The sequence below is a fragment of the Syngnathus typhle genome, linkage group LG3, assembly GCF_033458585.1.
Source record: "Syngnathus typhle isolate RoL2023-S1 ecotype Sweden linkage group LG3, RoL_Styp_1.0, whole genome shotgun sequence".
Taxonomy (NCBI): Eukaryota; Metazoa; Chordata; class Actinopteri; order Syngnathiformes; family Syngnathidae; genus Syngnathus; species Syngnathus typhle.
This window is the reverse complement of record NC_083740.1, coordinates 1,668,752-1,696,363: the sequence shown is the minus strand read 5'-3', so window position 1 is coordinate 1,696,363 and position 27,612 is coordinate 1,668,752. Positions and strand designations below refer to the sequence as shown.

At 43.2% G+C, this 27,612-nt stretch overlaps 3 protein-coding genes and 22 non-coding genes across 29 annotated transcripts; 1 reads left to right on the top strand and 24 right to left on the bottom strand.

Moving 5' to 3' along the window:
* Nucleotides 1-1,853: 1,853 nt before the first annotated feature.
* On the bottom strand, nucleotides 1,854-17,766 carry prom1b (prominin 1 b). Of its 5 annotated transcripts, XM_061273802.1 has the most exons (26): nucleotides 17,192-17,766; nucleotides 14,047-14,108; nucleotides 13,934-13,960; nucleotides 13,642-13,847; nucleotides 13,349-13,469; nucleotides 13,207-13,270; nucleotides 13,048-13,137; nucleotides 12,531-12,748; nucleotides 12,388-12,462; nucleotides 12,256-12,319; nucleotides 12,066-12,074; nucleotides 11,815-11,974; nucleotides 11,568-11,720; nucleotides 11,050-11,173; nucleotides 10,793-10,896; nucleotides 10,635-10,719; nucleotides 10,410-10,556; nucleotides 9,945-10,016; nucleotides 9,638-9,730; nucleotides 9,329-9,382; nucleotides 8,944-9,024; nucleotides 8,652-8,720; nucleotides 8,485-8,574; nucleotides 3,823-3,938; nucleotides 3,176-3,287; nucleotides 1,854-2,847 (listed from the first exon to the last, which is right to left on the bottom strand). In XM_061273802.1, exons 1-25 carry the CDS (start codon nucleotides 17,472-17,474, stop codon nucleotides 3,215-3,217), a joined length of 2,640 nt encoding a protein of 879 aa, XP_061129786.1. In that variant the 5' UTR covers nucleotides 17,475-17,766; the 3' UTR covers nucleotides 1,854-2,847; nucleotides 3,176-3,214. The 5 variants fall into 5 exon arrangements, with proteins under 5 accessions (XP_061129786.1, XP_061129788.1, XP_061129787.1 ...); XM_061273804.1 differs by lacking the exon at nucleotides 3,176-3,287; XM_061273803.1 differs by lacking the exon at nucleotides 12,066-12,074.
* On the bottom strand, nucleotides 3,985-4,055 carry trnag-gcc (transfer RNA glycine (anticodon GCC)). The gene has a single exon. It is a non-coding gene; the product is annotated as a tRNA-Gly (tRNA).
* trnag-gcc (transfer RNA glycine (anticodon GCC)) lies at nucleotides 4,260-4,330 on the bottom strand. Its single transcript has one exon. It is a non-coding gene; the product is annotated as a tRNA-Gly (tRNA).
* On the bottom strand, nucleotides 4,444-4,514 carry trnag-gcc (transfer RNA glycine (anticodon GCC)). The gene has a single exon. It is a non-coding gene; the product is annotated as a tRNA-Gly (tRNA).
* On the bottom strand, nucleotides 4,628-4,698 carry trnag-gcc (transfer RNA glycine (anticodon GCC)). The gene has a single exon. It is a non-coding gene; the product is annotated as a tRNA-Gly (tRNA).
* On the bottom strand, nucleotides 4,812-4,882 carry trnag-gcc (transfer RNA glycine (anticodon GCC)). The gene has a single exon. It is a non-coding gene; the product is annotated as a tRNA-Gly (tRNA).
* On the bottom strand, nucleotides 4,989-5,059 carry trnag-gcc (transfer RNA glycine (anticodon GCC)). The gene has a single exon. It is a non-coding gene; the product is annotated as a tRNA-Gly (tRNA).
* On the bottom strand, nucleotides 5,338-5,408 carry trnag-gcc (transfer RNA glycine (anticodon GCC)). The gene has a single exon. It is a non-coding gene; the product is annotated as a tRNA-Gly (tRNA).
* On the bottom strand, nucleotides 5,522-5,592 carry trnag-gcc (transfer RNA glycine (anticodon GCC)). The gene has a single exon. It is a non-coding gene; the product is annotated as a tRNA-Gly (tRNA).
* On the bottom strand, nucleotides 5,871-5,941 carry trnag-ccc (transfer RNA glycine (anticodon CCC)). Its single transcript has one exon. It is a non-coding gene; the product is annotated as a tRNA-Gly (tRNA).
* trnag-gcc (transfer RNA glycine (anticodon GCC)) lies at nucleotides 6,047-6,117 on the bottom strand. Its single transcript has one exon. It is a non-coding gene; the product is annotated as a tRNA-Gly (tRNA).
* trnag-gcc (transfer RNA glycine (anticodon GCC)) lies at nucleotides 6,223-6,293 on the bottom strand. Its single transcript has one exon. It is a non-coding gene; the product is annotated as a tRNA-Gly (tRNA).
* Nucleotides 6,397-6,467, bottom strand: trnag-gcc (transfer RNA glycine (anticodon GCC)). Its single transcript has one exon. It is a non-coding gene; the product is annotated as a tRNA-Gly (tRNA).
* Nucleotides 6,572-6,642, bottom strand: trnag-gcc (transfer RNA glycine (anticodon GCC)). The gene has a single exon. It is a non-coding gene; the product is annotated as a tRNA-Gly (tRNA).
* Nucleotides 6,747-6,817, bottom strand: trnag-ccc (transfer RNA glycine (anticodon CCC)). Its single transcript has one exon. It is a non-coding gene; the product is annotated as a tRNA-Gly (tRNA).
* trnag-gcc (transfer RNA glycine (anticodon GCC)) lies at nucleotides 6,931-7,001 on the bottom strand. The gene has a single exon. It is a non-coding gene; the product is annotated as a tRNA-Gly (tRNA).
* On the bottom strand, nucleotides 7,106-7,176 carry trnag-gcc (transfer RNA glycine (anticodon GCC)). The gene has a single exon. It is a non-coding gene; the product is annotated as a tRNA-Gly (tRNA).
* On the bottom strand, nucleotides 7,644-7,714 carry trnag-gcc (transfer RNA glycine (anticodon GCC)). Its single transcript has one exon. It is a non-coding gene; the product is annotated as a tRNA-Gly (tRNA).
* Nucleotides 7,826-7,896, bottom strand: trnag-gcc (transfer RNA glycine (anticodon GCC)). The gene has a single exon. It is a non-coding gene; the product is annotated as a tRNA-Gly (tRNA).
* trnag-gcc (transfer RNA glycine (anticodon GCC)) lies at nucleotides 8,001-8,071 on the bottom strand. The gene has a single exon. It is a non-coding gene; the product is annotated as a tRNA-Gly (tRNA).
* Nucleotides 8,176-8,246, bottom strand: trnag-gcc (transfer RNA glycine (anticodon GCC)). Its single transcript has one exon. It is a non-coding gene; the product is annotated as a tRNA-Gly (tRNA).
* On the bottom strand, nucleotides 8,355-8,425 carry trnag-gcc (transfer RNA glycine (anticodon GCC)). The gene has a single exon. It is a non-coding gene; the product is annotated as a tRNA-Gly (tRNA).
* Nucleotides 9,837-9,907, bottom strand: trnag-gcc (transfer RNA glycine (anticodon GCC)). The gene has a single exon. It is a non-coding gene; the product is annotated as a tRNA-Gly (tRNA).
* A 1,256-nt stretch (nucleotides 17,767-19,022) lies between the features above and the next one.
* tapt1b (transmembrane anterior posterior transformation 1b) lies at nucleotides 19,023-25,899 on the bottom strand. The gene is made up of 14 exons (XM_061274848.1): nucleotides 25,334-25,899; nucleotides 24,888-25,018; nucleotides 24,243-24,361; nucleotides 23,867-24,029; nucleotides 23,653-23,788; nucleotides 23,419-23,516; nucleotides 22,746-22,815; nucleotides 22,575-22,655; nucleotides 22,388-22,497; nucleotides 21,899-21,958; nucleotides 20,049-20,117; nucleotides 19,887-19,963; nucleotides 19,629-19,804; nucleotides 19,023-19,526 (listed from the first exon to the last, which is right to left on the bottom strand). The coding sequence occupies exons 1-14, from the start codon at nucleotides 25,545-25,547 to the stop codon at nucleotides 19,261-19,263; spliced, it is 1,770 nt and encodes a 589-aa protein (XP_061130832.1). The 5' UTR covers nucleotides 25,548-25,899; the 3' UTR covers nucleotides 19,023-19,260.
* Nucleotides 25,900-26,167: 268 nt separating this feature from the next.
* clrn2 (clarin 2) lies at nucleotides 26,168-27,442 on the top strand. The gene is made up of 3 exons (XM_061274850.1): nucleotides 26,168-26,420; nucleotides 26,605-26,784; nucleotides 26,871-27,442. The coding sequence occupies exons 1-3, from the start codon at nucleotides 26,168-26,170 to the stop codon at nucleotides 27,137-27,139; spliced, it is 702 nt and encodes a 233-aa protein (XP_061130834.1). The 3' UTR covers nucleotides 27,140-27,442.
* The last annotated feature ends 170 nt before the right edge of the window (nucleotides 27,443-27,612 follow it).

The window sequence follows — 27,612 nt, the reverse complement described above, 5'->3', positions numbered from 1 at the left end:
ATGGGGGTACAGACACGCAAGACTTTTTCATGTGGAAAAAAAAATTGCAATTGTTTTTAGACCAAAAAATTGCAATTTTTTTTTAGACTAAAAAATAAGTAGAACTGACTAACTAAACGAACTAACTAAAAATTAAGTGAACTAATGTTAAGAAAAGACAATGTTTGAACTTTTTTTCGTAACTTTAGTACAAAATCTAAATGATTTATTCTGCACTTATTTAAATTTGTGTACTTTTTTAAATCATTTTATCATGCGTAAAATCACCAATGTAATATCTCAATTTGTTTTACTCCATACAAACATTATGTTTTTAATTTGTTCTCACAATCTGAAAACCTTACCTGGGTAAAATACATTTCCATTTTGGGATTTTTTTAAATAATCAAATGAATAAACTGACCAAAGTGCAATTTCCATCAAAAACCTTCTTTGTAACATGAAAAGTATTCTTGTAAAATCAATTTTAAAACATATACTCAGAATATTTGCACTTTTTGTAACATAAAATGACATTTTCTCATGAAATTACCAATTTGAATCCGCTAATATTTTAGCATATTTTTTTGCATAAAATACACATTTGATCTCCCTTGTAAAATTCCACCTTTGGTCAGGCTCTATTTTGACTTTATCCAAAACATCCGAGAGCGGCTGTGTCGTGTCGAGGTGCACAAAGATATCATTCTTCGGGTCGACATGTGGCTCCTCCTCCCCCTCATGCCACACTCGGGCGTGCAAACACACACGTCTGGCGTGTGTGATATATTCTCAGGGGAAAGGGGAAGGGGGGGAGTTTCAGTGATGCGGAACACATAACGAGCGAGGTAAAACTCTTCATGACACATTATATAATCTCACATAAGCCCTTCTTTCACTATTGATACATTAATATACAGCACATATTTTTATGCATGTATGAGTTTCTATATTCCTATTAAGAGGGTGGAAGATGATGTGCCTAAATTAGAAGCACATCCTTTTTATTTTCAGGTGCCAGAATAAATGTTACCCGGATTTGCAAAGGTTTTATATACCGTAATTTTCGGACTATAAGTCGCACCGGAGTATAAATCGCACCAGCCATAAAATGCCCAAAAAAGTGAAAAAAACAAACATATATATGTATATAAGTCGCTCCTGAGTATAAGTCGCCCCCCCACCCAAACTATGAAAAAAAACGCGACTTGTAGTCCGAAAATTACGGTAACAGACTTCTGGATACATTTTGTTAATAACGTTGCGCGTTGAATTGGATTGCAGTTACGAGATTGATTTTTTTGGGGGTTGTTAAAAAATTCGATCACAAGGCACCACTGTGCACTGCAGGCTTTCCAAAAGGGGTTGAGCCCAAAATGCTTTGATTGAGGCCTGAGGATAACAGAGGATGTCTTTCAAGTGTTAAGTGGACTGCAAAGGGGACACAAAAGTAGAAGAGTGGCGGCAATGTTTAGTCTGCCGGCCGCTTGCCTGATTTCCTTACCAACACCCTTGGCGCTAGGCCATTCAGGAAGTCCATCAATCAAAAGGGGGGGGGGGGAGCATAGTGCGTGTGTGCGTGGGGGAATAATGTCTGTAGTAATACAATATTTGTTTTGTTTTTATATGACAACAACTTTACGTTACTTCTGTCCATTTCTTGACGTGAAAGAAATCCATCATTTGTGTGGACTAAATGTATGCATTCAGATCACGCCACTCGCTGTCAACACCCGAAAAACGTACGAGCCGTTGCGTCGTGTGTGCTTTGGCAAAGTGGCTAATATTACGGCTCTCTCGCCTCGACTCTATCATGCATGTGACCGACTGAGTGACTGAGAGTTTCTGTTAGCCGCCATGGAGACAAAGCCAACACTTGTTGGATTTTTTATTCATAGATTTGAACCCACCTCTAAACACACACACACACACACACACACACACTGGGACTTGGGTTTGGCCCCTCCATACCGCCAGAAAAGACCCCCCCCCCCCACGCATACATACACAGAGCATTATTAACTCTTTTGTGATGTTATTTCATTTTTGTGGGAAATACCATATTTTTCTTTTCCTGTTAGCTTAGCATTAGCTTAGAAACATCAGGGGAAAATAGCTCACGAGTTGACTTCATCAGTTTTTACTATTTTCTGTCGGATTAGTTTTGCATGATCTTGGAAGTTGGGCAAAAGCAGTTCACAAGCTGCTGTAAAAAATATCTTTTCAATTTTCTGAAAACATTACAATGGACCATGGGTACATAAATATACCAACAGATTCTCTCCAATTGTCAAATTATATATATGTATATATAAATAATTTATAATATATAATTTTTTTTATATTACAAAACATGATGTACATTATCGAGCCCAAACCATGCTAGCTATCGATGCTATCACGAGAAAAACAAGGCTAATTCTACCAAAAAAAAAAAATGCTATACATATGTTAGAAAAACAAACATTAACAAAAAATATATAAAAAATGTACATGTGTCCATGTGACTGTGTGTGACTGAGAGTAGAGAGATGGAAGTAACTACGCAGGAAAGTTAGGTTAATTAAAACATGCTCAGCTAGCTTTGGATAAATATATATGAGTTGTCTGGCAAGTTCAAGAGTTCCTGCTTGTTTGTTGACATTTTTCTCCCCCCTTTTGGTTGCGGGATCATCCAAAACCGTGAAGAGGAAATCTGTAATGTCGAGTTACCTTGGGCGAAGAAGGGGTGCCGACGTCGAGAATCCCCAACAGTTAATAAATTGGGCTTTCTTGCTTGCCTTTGTTGAGTTTGGGACTTCAATTAAAATGAGGAGATGAAACGAGCACTCACGATGATCGGTGCTTCAGTTCCAGTTGTCTTGTCCACTGCGAACAAAAACGAGTGTTTTTCAAATATGATGTGAAGACAATATTTTCCTTGCAATTATGCTATTATAATTTTATTGTTGCAAAATCACCCTTTTTTTTTTTTTTCATGTCAAATATATTTCTTTCTTGCAAATTACACATCTTGCCACAAGTTGGCAGGTCCGACGTGAACACACAAAAAGTGCAGCTTTCTTCTCCTCATGGCTTCTTGTCACATCAGAGACAAAAGTGACAGATGATTGCTCAAGAGGATAAGACTCCGATCCCGATGATTGCCAGCCGGCGACCGCTTTGTTCAAAGCCCTGAAACTGTAAGAGGATTTACCTTTGACCTTGTTACGGAGGAGACGACCTCCATTTTGAATCAGCAGTCGACGCAGATTGAGGGAGCCGAGGCTCGAGGGAATCGGAACAGGGTGTCACTATAGGGGGAGCTACTGCACATTCACACACATTTGAGCAAATTAGAACGACAGTGGGCTATCTCCAGTGTTTGCATGGCGGTTTCCAAAAAGGTATTGTTCACCGTGGTTACCTGTATGACCTGTAATGTAAAACAAGAGTCCGGTGGCAAAGTGTCCAGAGTCAAGAAGATCATCGGAAAGCATAAATTGAGGGATTCATCCAAGAGAGGAGATGATTTTTGAGAATGAAGATGAAGGTAAAGATCCAAAGTCAAAGTGAGGACGAAACGTGACGACAGTCAAAGTGCAACCAGCCACGGGTAAGTGGTGCTGAGGGAAATCATGTGAGTATGAAAAATGGTGATTCGACAAATTAATGGTGAGTTGAAAAACAGAGGAAGGAGAAGAGAGAATAAATGTTAATAAAGTATCGATACACATTGACATCCATTACAAGAGCTGGGAAAGAATTCTGACCCAGACAGATAAAGAAAAGTGATTTACAGCTCTTGTATTGGATCTCTTTACCGTGTGCAAGTAATGTAATTTAGGTGCTGTCTGGACTCACTCTTCAAACACGTCCTCTGTGTCCATCCTTCTGTAGTATTTGGCCAGTTTGATGGAGATGATGATACTGGGGAGCAGGAGGATGCTGGAGAGACCCAGTCCAAGCCAGAAGGTATTCTAGAAAAACAACAAAAGAGCACTTTTTTAAAAATGAAAGGGAAGTTGCATTGGCCGGGAATCGAACCCGGGCCTCCCGCGTGGCAGGCGAGAATTCTACCACTGAACCACCAATGCTTGTGGAATGTTGGAGTGAAGCAATGTTCCGTTCTCACAAAACGCGTGAATGCTTCCAGATGTTTGGTCAGCTCGTTAAAAAAAAAGCCTTGCTAAAAAGAATTTTGGTCGTTACCTTCTACCAAAACGCGCAACATTTTTTTTTTTTGCGTGTGCTGCCAGATGTTTGATGATCTCGTTTTAAGAAAAAAAAAAAGAGGATGATGCATTGGCCGGGAATCGAACCCGGGCCTCCCGCGTGGCAGGCGAGAATTCTACCACTGAACCACCAATGCTTGATAAGATGCATTATGGTCGCTACTTTGTACCAAAACGCGCAACATTTTATTTTTTAGGTGTGTTGCCAGATGTTTGATGATCTTGTTTTAAGAAAACAAAAGAAGGATGATGCATTGGCCGGGAATCGAACCCGGGCCTCCCGCGTGGCAGGCGAGAATTCTACCACTGAACCACCAATGCTTGATAAGATGCATTATGGTCGCTACTTTGTACCAAAACGCGCAACATTTTATTTTTTTGGTGTGTTGCCAGATGTTTGATGATCTTGTTTTAAGAAAACAAAAGAAGGATGATGCATTGGCCGGGAATCGAACCCGGGCCTCCCGCGTGGCAGGCGAGAATTCTACCACTGAACCACCAATGCTTGTTATGAAGCATTATGGTTGTTACTTTCTACCGAAACGCGCAACATTTTATTTTTTAGGTGTGTTGCCAGATGTTTGATGATCTTGTTTTAAGAAAACAAAAAAAGGATGATGCATTGGCCGGGAATCGAACCCGGGCCTCCCGCGTGGCAGGCGGGAATTCTACCACTGAACCACCAATGCTTGCGGAGAAGCAGTATGGCTGTTACTTCTTGCCAAAACGCCCAAAAGATTTTTTTGTGTAGCAGATGTTTGATGATCTTGTTTTAAGAAAACAAAAAAAGGATGATGCATTGGCCGGGAATCGAACCCGGGCCTCCCGCGTGGCAGGCGAGAATTCTACCACTGAACCACCAATGCTTGAAAAGAAGCATTATTGTCGTTACCAAAACGCACAACATTTCATTTTTTTGTGCTGCAAATGTTTGAAAATCTCGTTTTAAGAAAACAAAAAAAAGATGATACATTGGCCAGGAATCGAACCCGGGATTCGCGCGTGGCAGGCAAGAATTCTACCACTAAACCACCAATGCTTGTCGAGAAGTATTTTTGGTCGTTACTTTCTACCAAAACGCACAATATTTTATTGGGTTGCAGATGTTTGATGATCTTGTTTTAAAAAAAATAAAAAAGGATGTTGCATTGGCCGGGAATTGAACCCGGGCCTCCCGCGTGGCAGGCGAGAATTCTACCACTGAACCACCAATGCTTGTTAAGAAGCATTATGGTTGTTACTTTCTACCGAAACGCGCAACATTTTATTTTTTAGGTGTGTTGCCAGATGTTTGATGATCTTGTTTTAAGAAAACAAAAAAAGGATGATGCTTTGGCCGGGAATCGAACCCGGGCCTCCCGCGTGGCAGGCGAGAATTCTACCACTGAACCACCAATGCTTGATAAGAAGCATTATTGTCGTTACCAAAACGCACAACATTTCATTTTTTTGTGTTGCACATGTTTGATAATCTCGTTTTAAGAAAACAAAAAAAAGATGATACACTGGCCAGGAATCGAACCCGGGCTTCGCGCGTGGCAGGCAAGAATTCTACCACTAAACCACCAATGCTTGTCGAGAAGTATTTTTGGTCGTTACTTTCTACCAAAACGCGCAATCTTTTATTGTGTAGCAGATATTTGATGATCCTGTTTTAAGAAAACTAACAAAGGAAGTTGCATTGGCCGGGAATCGAACCCGGGGCTCCCGCGTGGGAGGCGAGAATTCTACCACTGAACCACCAATGCTTACGGAGAAGAATTACGGCTGTTACTTCTTACCAAAACGCGCAAAAGATTTTTTTGTGTTACAGATGTTTGATGATCTTGTTATAAGAAAACAAAAAAGGACATTGCATTGGCCGGGAATCGAACCCGGGCCTCCCGCGTGGCAGGCGAGAATTCTACTACTGAACCACCAATGCTTGTTAAGACACCTAATGGTCGTTACTTTTTACCAAAACGCACAATATTTTATTGGGTTGCAGATGTTTGATGATCTTGTTTAAAAAAAAAACAAGAAAGCATGTTGCATTAGCCGGGAATCGAACCCGGGCCTCCCGCGTGGCAGGCGAGAATTCTACCACTGAACCACCAATGCTTGCAGTACAGCTTTATGGCTGGTACTTCTTACCAAAACGCGCAAAAAAATTTTTGGTGCAGATGTTTGATGATCTTGTTATAAGAAAACAAAAAAAGGACATTGCATTGGCCGGGAATCGAACCCGGGCCTCCCGCGTGGCAGGTGAGAATTCTACTACTGAACCACCAATGCTTGTTAAGAAGCCTTATGGTCGTTACTTTCTACCAAAACGCACAATATTTTATTGGGTTGCAGATGTTTGATGATCTTGTTTTAAAAAAAATAAAAAAGGATGTTGCATTGGCCGGGAATTGAACCCGGGCCTCCCGCGTGGCAAGCGAGAATTCTACCACTGAACCACCAATACTTCTTAGAAGCATTATGGTCGTTACTTTCTACCAAAACGCGCAATATTTTATTGTGTTGCAGATGTTTGATGATCTTGTTTTAAGAAAAATTAAAAAAGCGTCTTGCATTGGCCGGGAATCGAACCCGGGGCTCCCGCGTGGGAGGCGAGAATTCTACCACTGAACCACCAGTGCTTGCCTATCACAATTTCGGTCGTTACTTTCTACCAAAACGCGCAACGTTTTATTTTTTGGGTGTGTTGCCAGATGTTTGATGATCTTGTTTTAAGAAAACAAAAAAAGGACATTGCATTGGCCGGGAATCGAACCCGGGCCTCCCGCGTGGCAGGCGAGAATTCTACTACTGAACCACCAACGCTTGTTAAGAAATCTTATGGTCGTTACTTTCTACCAAAACGCACAATATTTTATTGGGTTGCAGATGTTTGATGAGCTTGTTTTAAGAAAAAGAAAAATGCATGTTGCATTGGCCGGGAATCGAACCCGGGCCTCCCGCGTGGCAGGCGAGAATTCTACCACTGAACCACCAATGCTTGTTGAGAAGCATTATGGCTGTTACTTCTTACCAAAACGCGCAAAAGATTTTTTTGTGTTGCAGATGTTTGATGATCTTGTTTTAAGAAAACAAAAAAAGGACATTGCATTGCCCGGGAATCGAACTCGGGCCTCCCGCGTGGCGGGCGAGAATTCTACCACTGAACCACCAATGCTTGCCTAAAAGAATTTTGGTCGTTACTTTCTACCAAAACGCGCAATATTTTATTTAGCAGATGTTTGATGATCTTGTTTTAAGAAAAATAAAAAAGGATGGTTCGACATTGCATTGTACTTTGTACCAAAACGCGCAATATATTTATTTTTGTGTGTGTTGCCAGATGTTTGATGATCTCGTTTTAAGTAAAAAATAGGACGATGCGTTGGGCGGGAATCGAACCCGGGCCTCCTTGTGTTGCAGATGTTTGATGATCTTGTTTTAAGAAAAAGAAAAAAAAAGCTAAACTGCATTGGCCAGGAATCGAACCCGGGCCTCCCGCGTGGCAGGCGAGAATTCTACCACTGAACCACCAATGCTTGCCTAAAAGAATTTTGGTCGTTACTTTCTACCAAAACGCGCAACATTTTTTTTTTTTTGTGTTGCAGATGTTTGATGAGCTTGTTTTAAGAAAACAAAAAAAAGGACATTGCATTGGCCGGGAATCGAACCCGGGCCTCCCGCGTGGCAGGCGAGAATTCTACTACTGAACCACCAATGCTTGTTAAGTAACCGTACGGTCGTTACTTTCTACCAAAACGCACAATATTTTATTGGGTAGCAGATGTTTGATGAGCTTGTTTTAAGAAAAATAAAAATGCATGTTGCATTGGCCGGGAATCGAACCCGGGCCTCCCGCGTGGCAGGCGAGAATTCTACCACTGAACCACCAATGCTTGTTGAGAAGCATTATGGTCGCTACTTTGTACCAAAACGCGCGATATTTTATTGTGTCGCAGATGTTTAATGATCTTGTTTTAAGAAAAATAAAAAAGGATGTTGCATTCGCCGGGAATCGAACCCGGGCCTCCCGCGTGGCAGGCGAGAATTCTACCACTGAACCACCAATACTTGCGGAGAAGCAGTATGGCTGTTACTTCTTGCCAAAACGCCCAAAAGATTTTTTTTTGTGTTGCAGATGTTTGATGATCTTGTTTTAAGAAAACAAAAAAAGGACATTGCATTGGCCGGGAATCGAACCCGGGCCTCCCGCGTGGCAGGCGAGAATTCTACCACTGAACCACCAATGCCGACACATACAAAATTACACAATTTAAAATGTCGCATTTTAAGTGTTAAAGTGACCTACCACTGAGTCGGCAATGAAGCTGCATGCGACAATCTCCATGCTGTCCACAATGTTGCTGATGGGTTTACACTGAGCCACCTCTGCAATCAGCTGCAGGCACAATCAAAACACATTATATACTTGATCATTAGGGCATCATTTTAATAATTTGGTGGAGTCGTACTCACAGAGTCGTGAACCCAGTTTGTGTACTGTTTGAAGTAACCCACTAAGCTTTGGACATAGTTTTTGGTTTCCTGAGCACACAGAATAAAAGCAAATTATAATACTTGCTTCACTTTAAAGGACATTGTGCAATATGTAGTGCCATCTTGTGGTGACCTATTAGAATGCAAGCACATCTTTTTTGCATATGAATCAAATCGATAGTGAGTTTTTAAAGTGATTGAACAATGAAAAATCAAAACCTTTTACACACTTCCCCTAAAATGTACCCTCTCCCATATTTTATGCATGTACCTGCTTGACCACATGTGAGGCATTGTTAGTGATGAGGTACTCGGAAGCATCAAGGGCGCTCAGGATGTTGGTCACCTTCACCTAAAAAATATGTGAACATTTATGAGTGACACGTTACACAGTAAATGGTGTATAAAAGTATAATTCAAGTAAAATCAGATATGAAATATGATTGAAAAATGGCTAAAAAGTCACCTGAAAGCAAAAAAAGAAATTACAAAATAAAAGTTTGACACCTAAGTGGACCAGTCAAATAAAAGTAAAATGAAAACTAAAATATAATGCTAAAAAGAAACATTTATAATGATCACTATCACAGAAAAATATTGGATAAAATGCAAAATAAAAAATAGATAAAGAAATTTAAAAAATTGTAGTGCCTCACCGGCAGGTCGCTGGAGGTTTTCTGCAGCAGCTTTATACTTTGATTCAAGGTGCTCTAGACAATGACACGAAAACACTCGTTACCCTAATATAATGTGTCGTTTGTGAATTTTCATGAACGAGTCCACAGGGCACAAGGTCACATCACCACGGCACCGCTAGAATCAAAACACAACAACCAGTGTCACCGCGCTTACCCTGGCACGGACATATTTCTGTCACAGTGAATGAGAGGAAAGAAATTGAGGTTGAAGTAGAATAATTTATAAACATGTGTTGTACGTGTGTGTGTGTGTTGCATGGAATGTACCATGGCCTGCTCCATGGGGACCACCAGTTCTCTGTGAATCTGTCGGATACTGCTAGCGTGACCTTTCAGCGCGTTCTCCAGAGCGCCACGTGGCTGCAAATACACACACAGAAATAAATACAAAGGAAAGAAAAACATCTGGGAACCAAGGTAACGCTTGCCACATGTTTAGGGAAGTTTAAAAAAAAAAAAAGGTAGTTGCATTGGCCGGGAATCGAACCCGGGCCTCCCGCGTGGCAGGCGAGAATTCTACCACTGAACCACCAATGCATGGAAACAAACAGTTTTCTGCACTTTCTTAACTCACAAGCTGGTCAGCCTGCCCCTCCAGGTCAGCAGCAAACGTCAGAAGATCAACGAGCGTGATTCCCTTGTTGACCTAGAAAATAAAAAACATACTTTTAGATCCGCGATCTTTGTGATTTATTTGTTATTTCTAACCGAATATCCAGTGAGCAACTCCCGTCGAGGGAAGTACATCTATTTTCTAATCAAGTCCAGTCAACTGATTGACTGGAAAATATAACTAATGACTTGATTAAGAAATCAACTGAGTCACTAAGTTAGTAACTAACTCCATGCCTGAGTGACGAACTAACTGACCAAATGATTGACTAACTTAAAAGGTATAACTGTGTATCGCTGCCCTCTGTTGGTGACTGTGCCTCATTACAGGTCTTCCCAAATTTGGAAGTAACGGACTCATTAAGCAACATGCAACTTCCAACCTTGCACTTAATTAATAACATGACAATTATCCACATCTTGCCACCTCAGCCAGGTATGCTTCATAATCGATGATTCCAATGCCCGTGTTGGCAAAATTGATGAGGTTGTCCCTGCCCGCCTGCTCCAGCAGCGAGATGTCCTGGAGGTCTACCTCCACACTGTCAAACACTTTGGCCAGGTCCTTGTTGTACTAATGACAAGCAGAAGATAAAATTAATATTATACAACACTTCTCACGAGCAAGTCACATTTTGAGCGGGACACTTGCCACTGTTCTGTTGAGGAAGGAGTTGATGTTAAACATGGTCTCAAGCTGCAGGGCGTGATACAGGCCGTTGTTATCGTAGCACTCCCTAAAAAGAATCCAAAACCATCAGCTAGCCCATGACAAATGTCAACTATTTGAAAATATTATTGTTCTTTTACCTGTACATGCTCCCCAAAGTTAAGTCAATGTTTGGGTTCTGAAAAAGCATTCCAGGGAGGAAGTTCTTCTTGGCCGGATGGACCAGGAAAGGTGTGTCTATGATCTAAGCGCACATACAGGGATAATCAAAGCGAAATCCTTTATTTGGCCTACCGCTATTATGTAAGCATTAAAGATGAATAAAAAATGGGGGGCACACTTTGGAGGATGAGATTAGAATATATTTATATCCAACACGCTCCGAAAGGGGCTGTACCTGGAACAGCTGCCGGCTGGCCAGCGGCTCACACAGCAGCTTCTCCACATTGCCCCCAATGAGGAACAGTGCGGTGACGATGGCCATCAGCGCCCAGGCGAAGATGAAGGAGAAGCCTACGCCGCTGTCGTAGACCCGAAAAAACAAGACATCAATTAATGGGTGGTCGCAGAGTGCAGTGGTGGGACTAAAATAATTATCTGCAAGGGGAAATTTGGTTGTGACCTCCACATGAAAAAGCAACGTGGAACCCGAGTTCCTGTCTGCTCTTTAACGGCCAAGCCTGTGACGTGGAAATAAAATGGCAATCGAACGCGCTACCAACCTAAATTTGGCCAGTAGATGGCAGTCAACCCTAAACTAAATTATTTTACATTCTCTAAATCGGTTGTAATCTAATCAGAACAGTTATTCGAGTTTCTTCAGTTCAACAACAACAACAATTTGTGGAAAAATGGTTTGGGTGCTGAGTTGGAATACCCAATCTCTGTTTTAAGTCTATTATTCTTTGTACGTACGCCATGAGCAGGTTCCCGCCCGTATTGGACAGGCAGCCGCGGGTAGTTGGCGTGGCCTGTTTGTCGTAACCGCATGTGCCGCACAGCAGACCCAGGATGTTGAAGGACAGGATGAGGACCACCGTGCACAGCACTGCCACGCAGCCAATCCACCTGCAGAAAAATTTAAATCAACTTTTGTGCTGGAGCATATCCCACATTTGGAGAGAGATTAAACCATTTATTGGGACACTAGTTAAAAGCAAACCTGTAGAAGTCGAGCTGGTCAATCTGTGCAAAATAGGACTCAATGTTCTTCTGTCCCTGATTGAGGAAGATTGTGAAGTTGGCCAGCGACGCCTCCACGGGGAACATCTTGGTGAAGCCGTTGATCTCGCTGCCGATTTTATCTAGCATGCCTTTCACTCCTAAACGCAAGCATCACACACGCAATTAATACACAAAACAGCAACGATGATTATTTCATTTAACTTAGGAAGTTCATTGAGGATCACTCACGAGGTAACTCTGCAGTTTAGTTGTCCGAAAGAAGGCAAATGAAAAAGGGGTGTGAAAGAATGTGATGATATTAATAGTGGTACAGTTTCTACATGAGCGATTATTAGTGGCTTTAGAATGTAGCCGCAACAAAAAAAAAAAAAAAACAGGGTTCACAGTACAAGCAAACACAAGGAGGTTGTTTGTGTACCTGCTACAATGTTTTTGGTTTGTTCTTTGACCAGCCTCGGCGTGTCATTGAAGGACGAGTAGCCCTAAATGTGGAGGGGGGGAAAAAAATGGGTTAGAATCTAAAAAGAAAGTACATGTGAGGTAGACAGACCTTCTGAATAATGTTGCTTAGGTCTGTCTTCAGGACCGTGTTGACATTCTCCAAGGCGTAGTCGACATCTGGGAGCTGCGGAAAAAAAATATTTAGCCGTTTTTCCCGTATTCACTTATTTTGAAAGCTTGCCCGGAAGCCACCTTTGAAAAGTCAGCGTTGATGCCGAGCTGGAAAAGCGAGGAGCGGATGGCGTTGCAGCTCGGCGACACGGCGCCGTTGGTGCAGGCCGGGTCCGACAAGGTGTTGGACAGAGAAGCTCGTTCGGTGGACAGACTGTCCTTGAGCTGGTCTGTGCCTTCTTGGAGGACTTGCAGTGAGGAGCTGACGCTCTCCAGGGCCTCCTTTGTCTCACGCATGGCTACAAAGCAACATTATTTCCCATCAAAAATACATTTTGACCATCAAAATGGTGTGAAAGAACCACGAGGGAGGAGCACAAATATGACACAAACCACCACGCTCGAACCAGTTTCTAACACATTTCAAGTCACAAACATAAATCCAGAACATTTCTCGTTACCTTTGATAGCATTCTCAACTTTTACTTTCGGAGAAAAGAACATGTGAAATGAAAGAAAGAGAATTTTTTTTTCAAGTTGAGAGCATCTTTCAAATGAAACCAACATTTAAAAAAACAGCTAACGAGCTAGCATGTACCTCCTGCCATACGCAGGGCCGTGTCCAGCGAGGGAACCACTTCCTTCTCCAGCTGACTGTGAATCCTCCCGCCCAGCAAAGGTCCAATATCTACCACGAGAATACAGTTTAAAAAAAGTTTTAGGAGGCGTTCATGAAATGTACCCTAAAGCCACTTACTGTCAAGTTCGGACAGGACTTTATTTTTGGCCGTTGTGTACTGCGCTGTCATGTATTCGATTTGCTGTGAGAAAGTGACAAAAGTGAATTTTGGCGCTCTTTTTTTTAGGTTGCCACTTGAGTGAGTGGAAAAAGTGCTTACCGCGGGTGTGTTGTTGGCGAACGTCTTCAAGTCTCTGATGTTGGTGTTGATCAACCGCCGAGTGTTCTTGATGTGGGAGCTCATGTTGTAGTTGGCTGCGTAGGCCACGAGCACCCCCAGACTGACACACACATCAATTGATTCATTTTAAATCAAATAAAATATGACCCCGACACTATTAATCGAAGATAGTAACAGGTGACGGGGCAGTTATGACTATGCCCCATGAAGTCTGCCTAGCAACAAGCACAGTCATGTTGGTGGTCTTTTCGAAATTGTTTTGGGGTTCTCACATGATAAAGGTGGTGGTGGCGATAAGCGTGGCGGTGAAGAAGCCTCGGCGGCAGTCGGCGTTTTTCCTTTGTCTCTGGTGCATCTCTCCGCCGCAATTCTCGCAGCAACGACAAACGCAGAAGCACATGCCCACCAGGGGAACCAGGACCACGAACAAAACGCCGATGGTCGCGCACACCAGGAAGCCCAACTCGTAGTATGACCCCTGTTAGATGGGCGGAGATACAACACTTGTCAGTCACCCTTGGTAACCAATCAGGTTGGTTCAACTGAATGTCTTGAGGCGCATACCTCGAGAAGAAGGACGACGTTGTCTGGCTGCATCGTGTTTATGATGAGGAGAGGTAGGAAAAATGTCAGTGTCAACCATTAAAATGTGATACAAAAGGAAATAGAGGACAAACCTTTCTCCATTCATGAAATTTGATTCCGCCCATATTTTGTTGAATGACTTTAACAATTAAATCTGGGGAGAAAAAAACAAAAACATGAATATTTTAATATGATGGAATTCTGCCTAGCAACAAGAGGATAAAATGGTCAAATTCTGCCAAGCAACAAGTGGAAAAACATGACTTGACTGTCCCCATCAGCAACATAATTGACTGTACCCCGAAAAATCTACCTAGCAACAAGTGTCCACCGTGAGAGCAGAATTCTGCCAAGTGCAAAACATGGCAGCGTGTTTTATGTAGGTCAGCTAACGTTAAGCTTACCTGTGCTGTGACTCACCCCCCTCCCTCCACTGTCGCTCAGCAGGTAAACACGCACACATGCTTCCGTACACTCGCCAGTCACTTCATTAGGTACACTTTGACATACATACAAAAATTCAGCCGCGACCATAACGGTAATTCATTTTGATTGACGGAGAAGGTTCCCGAGAACCAAACCATCTCGCACACCACCTGGACCGTCCCGTCCCCCCAGGTTGGTGAATCTGGTTGAATTTAAAGGAATTTGGTGGGGGGGGTGCAAGTCTGCTGATGTATCGCAAGTGAATCGTATCAGCACCACCTTTTTTTTTTCTTCGCAGCTTCTTAGTTAGCATTAGCTGCAGAGGGCAGCTAAGCTTAGACAGCTTAGTTCAGTGACCCAGTAGGAGGGAAGATACTGGAGACAAAAAGGAAGGGGGGGGGGAAACAAGCATCCCAATTAAACATGTAAACAATTAAAACTAGAAACTTAAAACTCTGTTTAATGATTCTGTAAATTCTGTATTCTCTTCATTTGTCATATAAGAATACTTTCTTTAACTGGTCTGTTTGAATTCCTTCCTGCCAAATCTTCCTGTGTGAGGCAAACAAGTCTCTCATGATTAAAGCAAACAACCAGTAAATATAGTCGGGCACAATCCTCGGCGCTGACCCGCTCGGAGAGATTAACCGAAGATGTTGAACCGACGTGGCATCTCTGTGACCTCACACCCACCTCACCTAAACTACTCAACAAGCAAGTTCATAATATTAATATTATTTAGCTACTCAATTAAAAGGAATATTTTGAGAAAATGGCCACTTGTCAATCAAGGAAACATTGTGGCCTATATCCCATGTAAAAAAAAAAAGAATTGTCGACAACCAATCACAGCCCTGAAGTGGAACAGACAAAACAAGACTGACCCATTTTTTTGTATGGCTGGCACAAGTGAGTGTGTGTGTTTGACAATGCCATCTGCACTAGTCGCAGTTTCAGCAGGTTAGCATTAGCTCCGGGAATGCTAATCCTCTAATCTATCCAGTGGGTGTGTGTGTTTGTCAGACGGATAAGACTCCTCACACAAGTGAAAGAGCCCAAAATGCTTCTTCGCTGCAAGCCAAACCTTCACACGGATTTGAAGGGACGGGTGAGGATCTACGTGTCATTTACCAGAACCCAGAGTAACAAAATACAGCAAACGGAGCTGTTAAATGTGCGCCGTTGTGGGAGTGAACACTAATTTTCAGCCAATTAAAGTAGCTTCAGAACAAAATATAAATGAAATATAATTCACACGCTGACCAACACCATTTTATTGATCTGCCCAACAATTCCACAGATGTGGACCACCTGTGTTATGCAGAAGACGGAGAGTTCCCGGCAATGGCAGCATATGGTTCGGCTGGATTAAAGTTTTACGCAATGATGTAGGTGACTTAGGAAAGCCTCTCCTAATCGCTGATCTGTTAATTGATTAGCCAGCTCCGCTGGCCTAACCCCGCACACCAAAAATGGCTGCGACTTAAATGCCTCCAATCCTATTCCACTTTGACAACACACCAACGTGACGACTCACAGACACACTGGGTTTTGAACGTGGCGTGACTAAAAATTCATCCACGAGGATTCTACCCTGCACCTCGTTGTTGACTTCACAGCAGTCATGTGACGCCACAACGGCGACGACGTAATTGATGGCTATTGAGCCGCAACTCGTATTAATCTGATCATAACGTTGGTTTATGGGATCAGCATCACTAGAGCACACACGTGGCGATCAACATGAAATTATTTTTTTAAAACAAGACCCACAAAAAAGCACATCTTTTTTTTTATGATTAGGAAATATACATTCCTGAATAAAAAAAGTGGTATGAGTGGTTGTGCTAGATTAATTTCTGAATTTTGAGATTTGCAGAATGAAAGATTTATTGACTCCTGTTCAAATTGGTCAAACCACAAAAGTTCCATGGTGACCGAAAGGTCAATGCACTAAAGCAGCGGCCTCTTTATCAAGACAGGTGCTCTGATGCGTGTATGACGCAAGGGCCCATATGCACTTATGACGCACATATGAACGGTAACGTAAACAAAAAGATTTTCACCTAATGTACCAATAAAATGGAACGAACGACCAGGATGTCATGTGTATTATCTACGGTGTGTAAATACTTTCTGTGTAAATAGCATCTGCTCTTTGATGGCGCGCATTTGGACTTTGTTGTTTAGCTAGCACCATGTCCTCCGTGTCTTTAACAGAAGATCAAATATTAGAAAGAGCTCTCACTTAAATGCCAAAAAGTCATTGAAAAAGTATTGTATTGTAGAATTATAGCAAGCTAGCATTAGCTAATAGGCAACGCTGTCCGAATTAGCTCCCCTCTATCCAAAATGTTTTTATATATGCAGTGCACATCAGCATGGATCACGAATGAATGATGAAAGCCGCAAAAAATGACTTGAAAAATTAAAAAAAAATATATATTAAAAATCAAATCCTGACAAATCAACTTGAATGAATCGCCCCGTCCTGGGAGTACTTATAATTGTAAACTGGATTATCAGCAAGTGTAGAGGAAAAATGTCAATTTCATCCCAGTTTTGATAGAAATTTGATATTTAAATAAAAGAAGGGAATATGATCCATCACGGCTCCGTTAACGAACGTTATGATTTGGACTTTTTCTTGAATGTGATATTTACATTTTTTTAGGTAGAAATGTGGAATTCTGGTCAAAAACAGGAAAAAATCATTAGGAAACCCTGAATTTTGTGTGTCGTTGCTGGAAAAGCGGCGACAAGAAAAGTAAAAGTTGTTTTATGAGTTTGAGCAATTGAAAATGGCCTGACCTTTGGGGAAGGAATTGGGCTGGACCGCGTAGAGAAAAGCGTGGACCATATGGAAGAGTATCCCGATGGCTCCGGGCTCGTAGTACGCGTGGGTGTCATAAACCGCCGCCGGGACGAAGCCGAAATCCAGCGGCTCCACCGGCGGGGGCGAGCGCTGCCGGTGAGGTTCCGCTCTCGACTCACCCTGTTGGGCCAGCTCATATTGGCCGTTCTCGGCCGTGGTGGTGGCGCTGACGGCCCCCCACCAGCAGAGCAGCAAGACGAGCCACCGTGTCCACAACATGCCTCCGAAAGGAGGGCTCACGGGGGGGTATAAAAATTAAATCCGGGAGTTCGAAGACGAGTTGTCCGAAGAAGAGAGGACACCTGCTCCAGTCCGAACCCCGGACGACCTCACACCTCAGCGGCGCAATTAAGCGGGCGGTAACTTTTCCAAACTCTCGCTAGCTCCAGTCGGCTCCGTCCGCACTGTCGATACACATCTTCCCCGGGGTACCTCGCTCCTTCGACAGGGGTAGTGAAAAGAATTTGACGTGCGGTGGACCGCCTGTCACTCATCCTCCCGCCGGCTGAGCTCTAAATCCCGCTTTACACAGACCAGGGAACGTCACCAAAGTAACGCACACAAATCATGCTTCGTAAAAATAGAACAAAAGCAGAAATGACACAAATATATTGGAAATATGTTCATTTCTTATCAAAAAGCCTTTTACTGATTAATTTGATGTGTGCACGGCAAAGAGAGCGATAGCCGTTTTGCGACTTTTCGTTATATTTGTTGACGGTTCCTTGAGTTACCCGCGTCTCCCAACACCGCGCCAACGCCATTATCTTTTTGGCATAGGGACATATCATTAGGTACACCCGATCGAATTCCGATGCCGTTTAATTCCAGAAAACATGGAATTTATTATTATTATAATAAACTGGCCCATTTCTACATTTGAATTTCCCTGTATACTATTCCTAAATGATTTGTTCATGTTCGACAACAATTATCTATTGCGCTGCTCAAAGTTAGTGGTTTCAAACCATTTGTTTGTCCACCATTTTGAACAGCTGTAACTTTAATGCAGTGCAGTTGTACACTACTTTAAAATGAAACTACAATACTAAACATGTTACGTACCGTAATTTTCGGACTAAGTCGCACCGGAGTATAAGTCGCACCAGCCATAAAATGCCCAAAAAAGTGAAAAAAAACATATATATGTATATAAGTCACTCCTGAATATAAGTCGCCCCACCCAAACTATGAAAAAAAAAAAACGCGACTTATAGTCCGAAAATTACGGTACATGATTGCGCTGACTGGGTGAAGTGTATTACGATGTAAGACGAAAAAAATTCTAAAACTCATTTTTTATTCTTGTTGTGTTCGGAATATATCTCACGCGCCCACATTCACACACAATGACTGAGCAAGAAGCAAATCAAGAAGCTATCAGTAACTTTGTTCATTTAGTTAAATAATCAAAGAGGCAGCAAGTAAAAGATGAGATTGATGCATTTAGGTACAGTTGGTATAAAAAGTGTACACACCCTTGGATAGGGCTCAGTCACTATTCTCCGCAAATGATTACTGTACCCTTAAAAATAATGATACTATCTACCCCCCAGGCAGAACAACTGCTAGCTTTTCGGGCTAATGACTCAGTAAAATGTTTAAAAAAATGGCATCAGGATTCCAGTTTGTTAAAACAAGCCGGCCACTTCAGTAAAAACATCAAATTTGTTCACTAGAAATAAAAAAAGTTTTAAAAAAAATCATAAAATTTGTTCTTTCTTAAAACAATGGCCAACTGTGGATTGTGCTTTTTTTAAAAAAAGAAAACACACACAGTGCAGCTGTAACCTTGACAGCAACAAATTCACATCTCTGGATTCCGGGACTTCTGTCTCTACGCTGTCTTAAGCAGGTCGCGCAGCAACCGGCAGCGGGTCCGGCGAGCCCCGGTGGGCACCTTGCGCCGGGCCGGCAGGCAGGTGATAACAGCTTAAAGCCTCTGCTGGTTTGTGTCTGTAATAAATTAATAAATACTGATCGGTCGCCGCCTCCGTTCCGGAGTTCAGTCGATGCGGTTGCCGCAGATGGTGAAGCGATCGATTTCCAGTAAGTCTTTCTTGGGGGTCCGAGGAGCCAACACCTCCTCGTCCAGGCCCGTGTCCGTGTTGATGATCTTGATGAGGTCGTCCTCCTCGTCGGGGGTGGTGAGGAAGACGTCGGAGTCGCTCTTGGGGATGGCGGCAGCGGGGAGGGCGGTGCTCTCTGCCACGTAGGCCGGCTGCGGGCTGACTGACGCCAGGGGTATTCCGGATTTGTCCGTCGTCGGTTCTGTGGGAACAATTGCGGGTTTTAGGAACGATGTCTGTGCTGGTTGAAACAGAGAGGGCTAAATTGTACGCATTAGCTCCTATTAAATGTCGTTGATGCTACCTTGCTGCGCCGAGGCAGTGGGAGGTGGCTTGGCGCGGTGAGCCCGCGAGTTGACGCGGCTGGAGACGGCCGATGGCGGCGGTTCGAAAAGTTTCTCCTCCATATTTGCGTCTTTGACGAAGGCGCACGACGTCCCCAGCAGGACGATGCTGTTGAGCACCTTCAGAGTGATCAGCCTGCTCGCAAACAAATAATGCACGGGTTGAATGTGCTATTCTTAGAATACAAAATAATAAGAGCACCAAGGCGGACATTTACCCAAAATAGAAAAGCAGCACACACATGAAGGAGAGCGAGCCCTGGATCTTCACTGAGCTGCTGACCACGCGGATCAGCTGGGTGAAGAAACGTGTGCAATAAAATGTACACGATACAATGGATAAATACAAGAAATAAACTTTTATACGTGAGGCTACTGACCAGAAGTGCTAGAGGAAGCGGAATGAAGCCCATTCTCCTGGACACAGAATCACTGTAGTCTGTATAAGCCTGTCAAATACAAATACCGTTTTTTTCCGTGTATAGTGCGCCCCCATGTATAGTACGCACCCCTAAAAATGGCATGCTGATGCTGGAAAAAAGCTTGTACCCATGTATAATACGCACCGAATTTTTATGATTTTTTTTTTAAAAAAATTTTAATTTTTTTTTTTTTTTTTTTTTTTTTAAGTCCCAATGATCGTCACACACGCAGGGAGGCAATGGGTCCCATTTTTATAGTCTTTGGTATAGTCTTAACTAGGCTGGATGTAATTTTTTTTGTTGGCGTTGATTTCTCCGACTGCCCGTAAACGCACCACCGCGCTCCGTGCGCATGGAGCGTGTTTGAAGTGAACAGCAGAGAAGAAAGGAACAAGGCAAAGTGTTGTGAAATAAAATATTACCTGTAATACGGATTTAGGTAGAGAACTGAACTCTCGCTCTTTATATAGCTGACGTGTCTTGCTCATCCGTTCTGCGCATCTGTAATGGCGGCCTCCGTATGATATCCGGTTTGCGTGTGTGCGAGAGCGAGAGAGAGCGAGAGAGAGAGCGTGCGAGAGAACGCTCAACCGTAGCGCGCCGCCGACCGCCCAACTGCACCGGGCTGGCCGATTATTGTGACAGAGCCGTCGCTGAAATTTAGAAGATCTTTTTAAAGTCCTGATGTACTTTCTAAAATTTAAGTGGACCTCAGTGCGCACTGCGCAGGGAGCTTAATTGGTGCGGTCGCGCAACCGCAGCGCGCCGGGCGCTCACTGTCGCATTGCTTAAAGAGCGCCTTTGTGTTTTAGGATGAACAGCAGAGACGAAAGGAACAAGGCAAAGTGTTGTGAAATAAAATATTACCTGTAATACGCATTTTGTTATTTGCTGATTGAAACTGCTAATTAAACTGTGAATTGAAACTAATAGGAAGAAAACAACTCTCGCTCTTTATATAGCTGACGTGTCTTGCGCATCCGTTCTGTGCATTTTATTTCACAACACTTTGCCTTTCCTTTCTGCTGTTCACTTCAAACACGCTCCATGCGACCGCAATGCTCTCGTATCAGACGCTTGCTCGATCACCTGCTCGTTTGCTGTCCCGTGCGCGCACGAAGCGCGGTGGTGCGTTTACGGGCAGTCGGAGAAATCAACGCCAACAAAAAAAATTACATCCAGCCTAGTTAAGACCATACCAAAGACTATAAAAATGGGACCCATTGCCTCCCTGCGTGTGTGACGATCATTGGGACTTAAAAAAAAAAAAAAAAAAAAATTAAAAAAAAAAAAAATTCTTTTTTTTTTTTTTTTTGTACCCATGTATAATGCGCACCCCGGATTTTAGGACAATAAATTAGTAAAATTTTGCGCACTATACACGGAAAAAAACGGTACTGGATCAAAATTGTGATGCCGCTGGGTATGAATTAATTACGGTTACAATTTTTACGTAATAAATGAATATTCATAATTGCAACATTGGAATAATCGTAAAAAAAGAATTATTAATATGCAAGGCTCTAAGTTTATCTTTATTTTTAAAATAATTAATATTACATGTTTTGTTGTTTCAAAAAAATAAGTCTTATTTTTTGTGATTTCAATTATTACTAAAAAAACTAGGATTCCTATTTTTTTTTTTTTTAGCAACAGCCCTTGTATAAATGTTTGGGTTGGCCTTGACCCAGTAGCTTTAAGAGTGCACGGCAAAGACGCGTTCATATGACGCTAAACACAAATTATTACCTGAAATTGACTTCATTTCCAAAACACACATGCACACACAATTTACTGCAACATCTCACGTTTTTCTGTCGACTGCTGACCAGGTCGAAGGCGAGACTGGCTCGGTACTCCCCGTAAACCTGTGACGCCGATATAGGCAAAATGACAACAGTGATGCAATCGCCATCAAAATAAATACAGGACACATTTTGGTGTGCTTAGTACGTCGTACGTAAATTTAGCATTAGCGTCACAGCCCGGTGGGTATCTGTGGTTAGCTTATCCGTTTCACAATCGAGAGGTTCTGGGTTTGAATCCCGGCAGCTTCATATTAGCTGGAGTAACCGAGAATGTGTCGATTGTGAAAGATGGACTCCAGGTTTTATCGTGAGCGAGATTTTAGTGATTAGCTTTGACAGCGTGGAAGATAAAGTGGCTAATCCCTTCCTGTGTCAGTGGGTCCCATTGCAGAACTGTGCAGCAACCCATCAATGATGCAGAAAGAACCACTCGGGTGATGACAACATGGAATAATGGAACATCCCGAGTGTGAGCTTGTTGGCACTCACGTCGGCGCTGATGTCGTTGAATTTGGTGATGAAGGCGTGCTTGACCACGTCCACCGCCATCTCGGAGGCAATCACCATGGCCACGTCGGGAAACAGCACCCACAGGTGATCTGAAAGGAAAACAACAGCTTGGCTGTTTTGACAGGTTGTCCAAAATTGCCCAATGCGACTTTATGGATATGCTTACCGGGATTCCAGGAGAACTGCTCCATGTTCCTCAGACAGACGATGAGTAGGAGGATGTAGTTGGTGAACCTCTCTTTTATGTCTGAGGGCAACATACAATACAAACGAAAATGAATCCCTGCGTAGATCCTTCCAATTGACGTTTTTTTGCTTCATCGTGGGATTCACTTACCGCTGTTTGACATCTGGAACAGGTTGTTCTTCTCGAATTTCTTGAAAACGCTTCCTTTGATTTCCACAAACTGCAAGGAGACAAAAAGAACTTCACACCCACTGTTAACAACATTAGGTGTTTTTTTTTTTGTTTTTTACTTTGTACTTCTCCAATCTACACTGGTGGTCAGTTTGTCTGATTTTAAGGCAGTGCTTCTCAATTATTTTCTGTTACGCCCCCCCCTAGCAAGAAGAAAACTATTCGCGCCCCCCCTCCCCACCGTGACTATCCTAACTTGTCTTGTAAGTCGTAAAATGTTGCACTGTCGCAAACGTGACAGAAGTAACAATGAGAGCGCCACTGCCCCCTGCTGTAGTAAACGCGCAATTACACTTTATTCTAGTACTGCCAAAAAAAAAGTCTGTTCCCCAGGGTCACACGCGCCCCCCCAGGAATAGCTTCGCGCCCCCCAAGGGGGGCGCGCCCCACTATTTGAGAAGCACTGTTTTAAGGTGACTTTAATTTCATCCAGCCAAAGAACCGCACTACAATTATTATTATTTTTTTTTTATTGTCTAGCACTAAATGAACTAAGTCCGTAACCATTTGAAAATGAACATGCACTTTGTTTCAGTTCAAATCCATTCTAAAAAAAAAAAACTAAGCTAATGTGATGAGCGGTACTACTCACATTATTGGACATCATGATGGTCAGGAGCGATTTGTTATGGGAGTTGAAGGCGACGTTGAGCGTCGTAGCCTGGACCATAATGAGGATTGCGTGCAGAACTTAGACCAATCAAATTAAGGAGAAATAATAATAGAGAACACATAAATAAAAAGGATGTCCCGATCCTAGCACTAGATTACAAATTGATATTTCGTTTCTAATTTTTTGGGCCGACAGCCAAATAGCAAAGGATACAGACGTAGAGCACAGCCATGAGGAAGTGCGGGATGACGCCTATATGCGCCCGCTTCTTCTCCTTGGGCTCCGTGGCCGTCCAGTACAGCGCATCCAGAATGTCCTGGCCGAATGACGAGAAGAGGCGGTCGGCCACCTGCACAAAAACGGAGCAGGACGGAAATGATGAGGCTCGGCGCCGCCGTGACGATGATCCTCGTCTTTCTGGGAGTACCTCCAGCATGTTGTAGATGATGTAGAGCTTGATGACAGACTGGCCTCGAATGAGGTGGTACATCATGGCGTAGTCGACGTAGCTCATCATGGAGTAACACAGCACCATGATGAAGCCTTTCAGGACATCGCACACCTGGGCCGGCTGGAGGAGGCGTCCACCGCTATAGCATGAGACCAAGTTATCTACTGCCCTCTGTAGGCAACGAATAATAATAATAAACTCCAAGGTTCAGCTGATGAGGTAGGCACGATTAAGTGAATTTGGAGATTTGGAGAAAAGTGATTGAGGACCAACTATAAACTTTTATGTTGAATCACGTTTTTTAGACTATATTGATATATATATTGCAATGATGATTTTTTTCGCCCCTTACCCAAGACCACAGCACGGCAGTGTGAGAAGCTGCAGGAGAGCCAGCAGCACCCTGAGGGGCAACAGCGTGAAGATGTAGAGAAAGGCATCCAGGCAGAGGAAGAAGCCAAATGTCATCAACTAAACCAAAAAGAAAAAAAAGACGTGTGCGGTCAACACTGAGTTGGGCCGAGCCAAGGACTCTTGTGATTCATGTACCGTATTTTCCGGACTATAAGGCGCACCTAAAAACCTAACATTTTCTCAAAAGCCGACAGTGCGCCTTATAGTCCGGTGCGCCTTATATATGGACCAAATTCCTAAATTTAAACTGGCCCGAAGAATTGTGTCTATGAATCAAAAAGACTATGGATCATTATTTTGTGATTATAAAGTAATTTGTAGCGTTTGAAGTTGAAATAAAAAAGATAAAATGGAGAATGATATGATTTGGATAAAAAATCTGACATGATGCATTAATGGTGCGCCTTGTAGTCCGGTGCGCCTTATATAAGGACAAAGTTTTCAAATGGGCCATTCATTGAAGGTGCGCCTTATAGTCCGGTGCGCCTTATAGTCTGGAAAATACGGTAGTTATTATTAAAAAAGCTAGCAGTTAGCAGAGCATCTTGTATTTCAAATGATACAATATAAAGTTTTGGCTCACCTTCTCCAGCTCCTTGGGGATGCGGAGACAGGTGTAGACCTTCTCCCTGCGCTCAGTGTACTTGGCCTCGTTGTGCTCCAGGAAGTAGCCTCTGGTGAGCTCAGTGGTTACAAACCTGAACAGGGACAGATCTGCACAAACATACATGCAGCATGGAGTCAAATGAATGACAACATTTTGAAATTTGCACAACAAGTTAGTGCACTGGACAAACAATAAACAGTCCAGTGTCAATGTGCCATGTTGTTATGAGTCTGCTCGCATGATATCGGAACTACTGTTTAATTTAACGGGATGATAAAATACCGGTATTAAAATTAGGTCTACGAAGAGCGATTAGCGTCCACTAACGTCGACGTTCCCCTCGGATACCCCTCAGCGGCTTGCCATTGCTGTCAAACTGAGGGGCTATGCCTCGTAGCCCCCAGCCGGACGAGCTTCCCCACCTGACAGATTGAGTTTCTTTTCCTTCCCGGTGACATTTTTGTCAGTAAACCGCAAGCCATCCGTGCCCCCGTCCTTCCACTTGGCCCTACTAGTCCTCAACGTTCTCCCGGCGCTCTCCCTGTCCTCGTTTTCGGGATCGTCCGCCAGACCCGTCGACTGCGAGTCCGCCATCTTCACAGCGACACTGCGCGCTGCCTGGTCCACTGACGTCATGCGTAACGCTATGACGGCATCACGCACACAACGACGCTTTGTGCTCGCCCACAGTAGTTTAGTACTTTTTTTAAAAATAATTTGTATGGAACAACAAATCTAAGTATGGAAAAATAAAATATCGTCAATTATTTAGAAATTCGAATGTTTCTAGCCATCGATGATTACTAGCAATCTTTCGACTTGTATCTGAAAATAAAAACCTTAAATATTGAAAAACCCCAATCTACGTCCATATAAGGGTGCAATACACTTGTAACCTTTGGGATTCGAGTGAACACAATTACCCAAGCGTGTATGGGTTTTATATTTGTATCGTGCCTAAAGGTCACCAATTAAATGCCCCCCAGAGGCAATTTGCTGTTTATTGCCTTGCATAAAGAGCAGCGTGGCGCAAGTAGGATAGAGTTTCCCTCCGGTAAGGGATCCTTTTGACCGCCATAGATTCGGTTTCTCCCTCCCTAGTTACGAGCGTGCCAACGTCTTTCGTTTTATGACAACTATTCCTTCTTCTAATTCAGCCAGTCGGATAAACTAATGCAGGAGGTGGCTCGGCTGCGGTCGCTGCCCGGCGCGGTGATCCCTCTCCCGGGACAACACGCAGGGCTGGTCGTCGTAGGATGCCTTCGCTGTGGAAACGGATAAGCTTCTCGGCGGCCTCGGTGCTGTGCGTCGGATCCGTGGCTCTCCTCCTGGTGGCCCTGTCCACAGAGCGCTGGGTCACCGGGCGCATCTTGTGCAAAACCGGCGTCGACATCGTCAACGCGTCCCACCCGGAGCTGGAGCTGTTCACCGGGGACGTCTACTACGGTCTGTTCCGCGGAGGCAAGACCAAGAAGTGCGGGCTCGGGACCAGGCGCTCCAAAATCCACAGTAGGCTAAAAATCTTTCCAGCAAGGTTGCATGCATGGCAAAGTCTGGAGTCTAATTTCTGTCACATTTCACGAGTAAAACAAAAACGAGTCAAACTTTCAACCACCGTTTCTTTTATTCCAAAGCAGTTTCCGACATTGTGACCTATAACCCATACACCTCAACTCACGTGTGTGTCCTGCAGTTTTTCCAAAGCTGGTGCGCACATTGAACGGCGGCCTTCACATGATGGTCATCCTCTTCTTGCTGGCAGCCGTGTTCTTCGCGCTGGTCAGTCTGTCCTTCAGCATCTACAATGCACGGAAGGTCCCCTACCAGAGCATCAAGGGTCACAAGGGACTCTACCTGTGGAATATAATTGCCGGTACGCGATGAACAAATTGAGCAAATTGAATTTTTGTCAAAATTGTTCAGTTCACCCTTAAACATTTACCGCTGTTGTGCCTCCAGCTGTGTTCGGTTCCCTGGCCGCACTCTGCTTCCTGGCAGCCATGAGGCACCACCGCCTCACAGAGCGCGTGGTCAACTACCGGGAAAACTTCTTCACCTTGGTCGTCCTGAACGACGAGCTTGACTGGTCTTTCTGGTTGAGCATGGCCAGCGTGGGCACTCATCTGACAGTGTGCGGGGTGGTCGCCCTGAGTCGGGTCAAGATGCCCAAAGCAGAGGTCAAGGTGCCAGAGCAGCCCACCATCTCCTCGCTGGATTTGCTCTACTGACAGTTAAAGTAAAGATGGTGCCAGTGATTGAAACTTGCCAAGTAGACAAGATGTTACGTGAGAATTGGATCAGATTTCCTGCTAGTTCATTGTGAAAGGCTCACATTCATGATCTGAGGACGACAATGTGAGCCAAATGGCCAATATTAATGCCCATAATCTCTTTTTGCATGTTGTTCGTGGCCTCTGTGTATTAGCTAAAAGAAATGTGTCAATTTTCTATTGTTGTTATAATCTTAGTGTTTTGCTAAGGAAGCATATTTTGCATCTTAAGTTGCTGCTGAAACGGTTCAATATATACTTGTAACCTATTATTATTATTATTATTATTATTATTATTATTATTATTATTATTATTATTATTATTATTATTATTATTATTATTATTATTATTATTATTATTAAATTGGTACTACTGTTTTATCCTGACTTAAGAGAACATTTATACCAATAAAAATTTGGACGCACACAAA

Excerpts from the sequence above, each read along its gene's own strand:
- prom1b (XM_061273802.1), bottom strand. The coding sequence starts at position 17,474 with ATGTTGTGGACACGGTGGCTCGTCTTGCTGCTCTGCTGGTGGGGGGCC. Across the intron at positions 9,731-9,944 it reads AGGGGCAGGCTGACCAGCTT|CCACGTGGCGCTCTGGAGAA; the intron begins GTGAGTTAAGAA and ends GTGTATTTGCAG. Across the intron at positions 9,383-9,637 it reads TCCCCATGGAGCAGGCCATG|AGCACCTTGAATCAAAGTAT; the intron begins GTACATTCCATG and ends GTCATTGTCTAG.
- clrn2 (XM_061274850.1), top strand. The coding sequence starts at position 26,168 with ATGCCTTCGCTGTGGAAACGGATAAGCTTCTCGGCGGCCTCGGTGCTG. Across the intron at positions 26,421-26,604 it reads CAGGCGCTCCAAAATCCACA|TTTTTCCAAAGCTGGTGCGC; the intron begins GTAGGCTAAAAA and ends TGTGTCCTGCAG. Across the intron at positions 26,785-26,870 it reads CCTGTGGAATATAATTGCCG|CTGTGTTCGGTTCCCTGGCC; the intron begins GTACGCGATGAA and ends TTGTGCCTCCAG.
- tapt1b (XM_061274848.1), bottom strand. The coding sequence starts at position 25,547 with ATGACGTCAGTGGACCAGGCAGCGCGCAGTGTCGCTGTGAAGATGGCG. Across the intron at positions 22,656-22,745 it reads GTTCCAGATGTCAAACAGCG|ACATAAAAGAGAGGTTCACC; the intron begins GTAAGTGAATCC and ends TGTTGCCCTCAG. Across the intron at positions 20,118-21,898 it reads TCAGCAGTCGACAGAAAAAC|GCTTATACAGACTACAGTGA; the intron begins GTGAGATGTTGC and ends TGTATTTGACAG.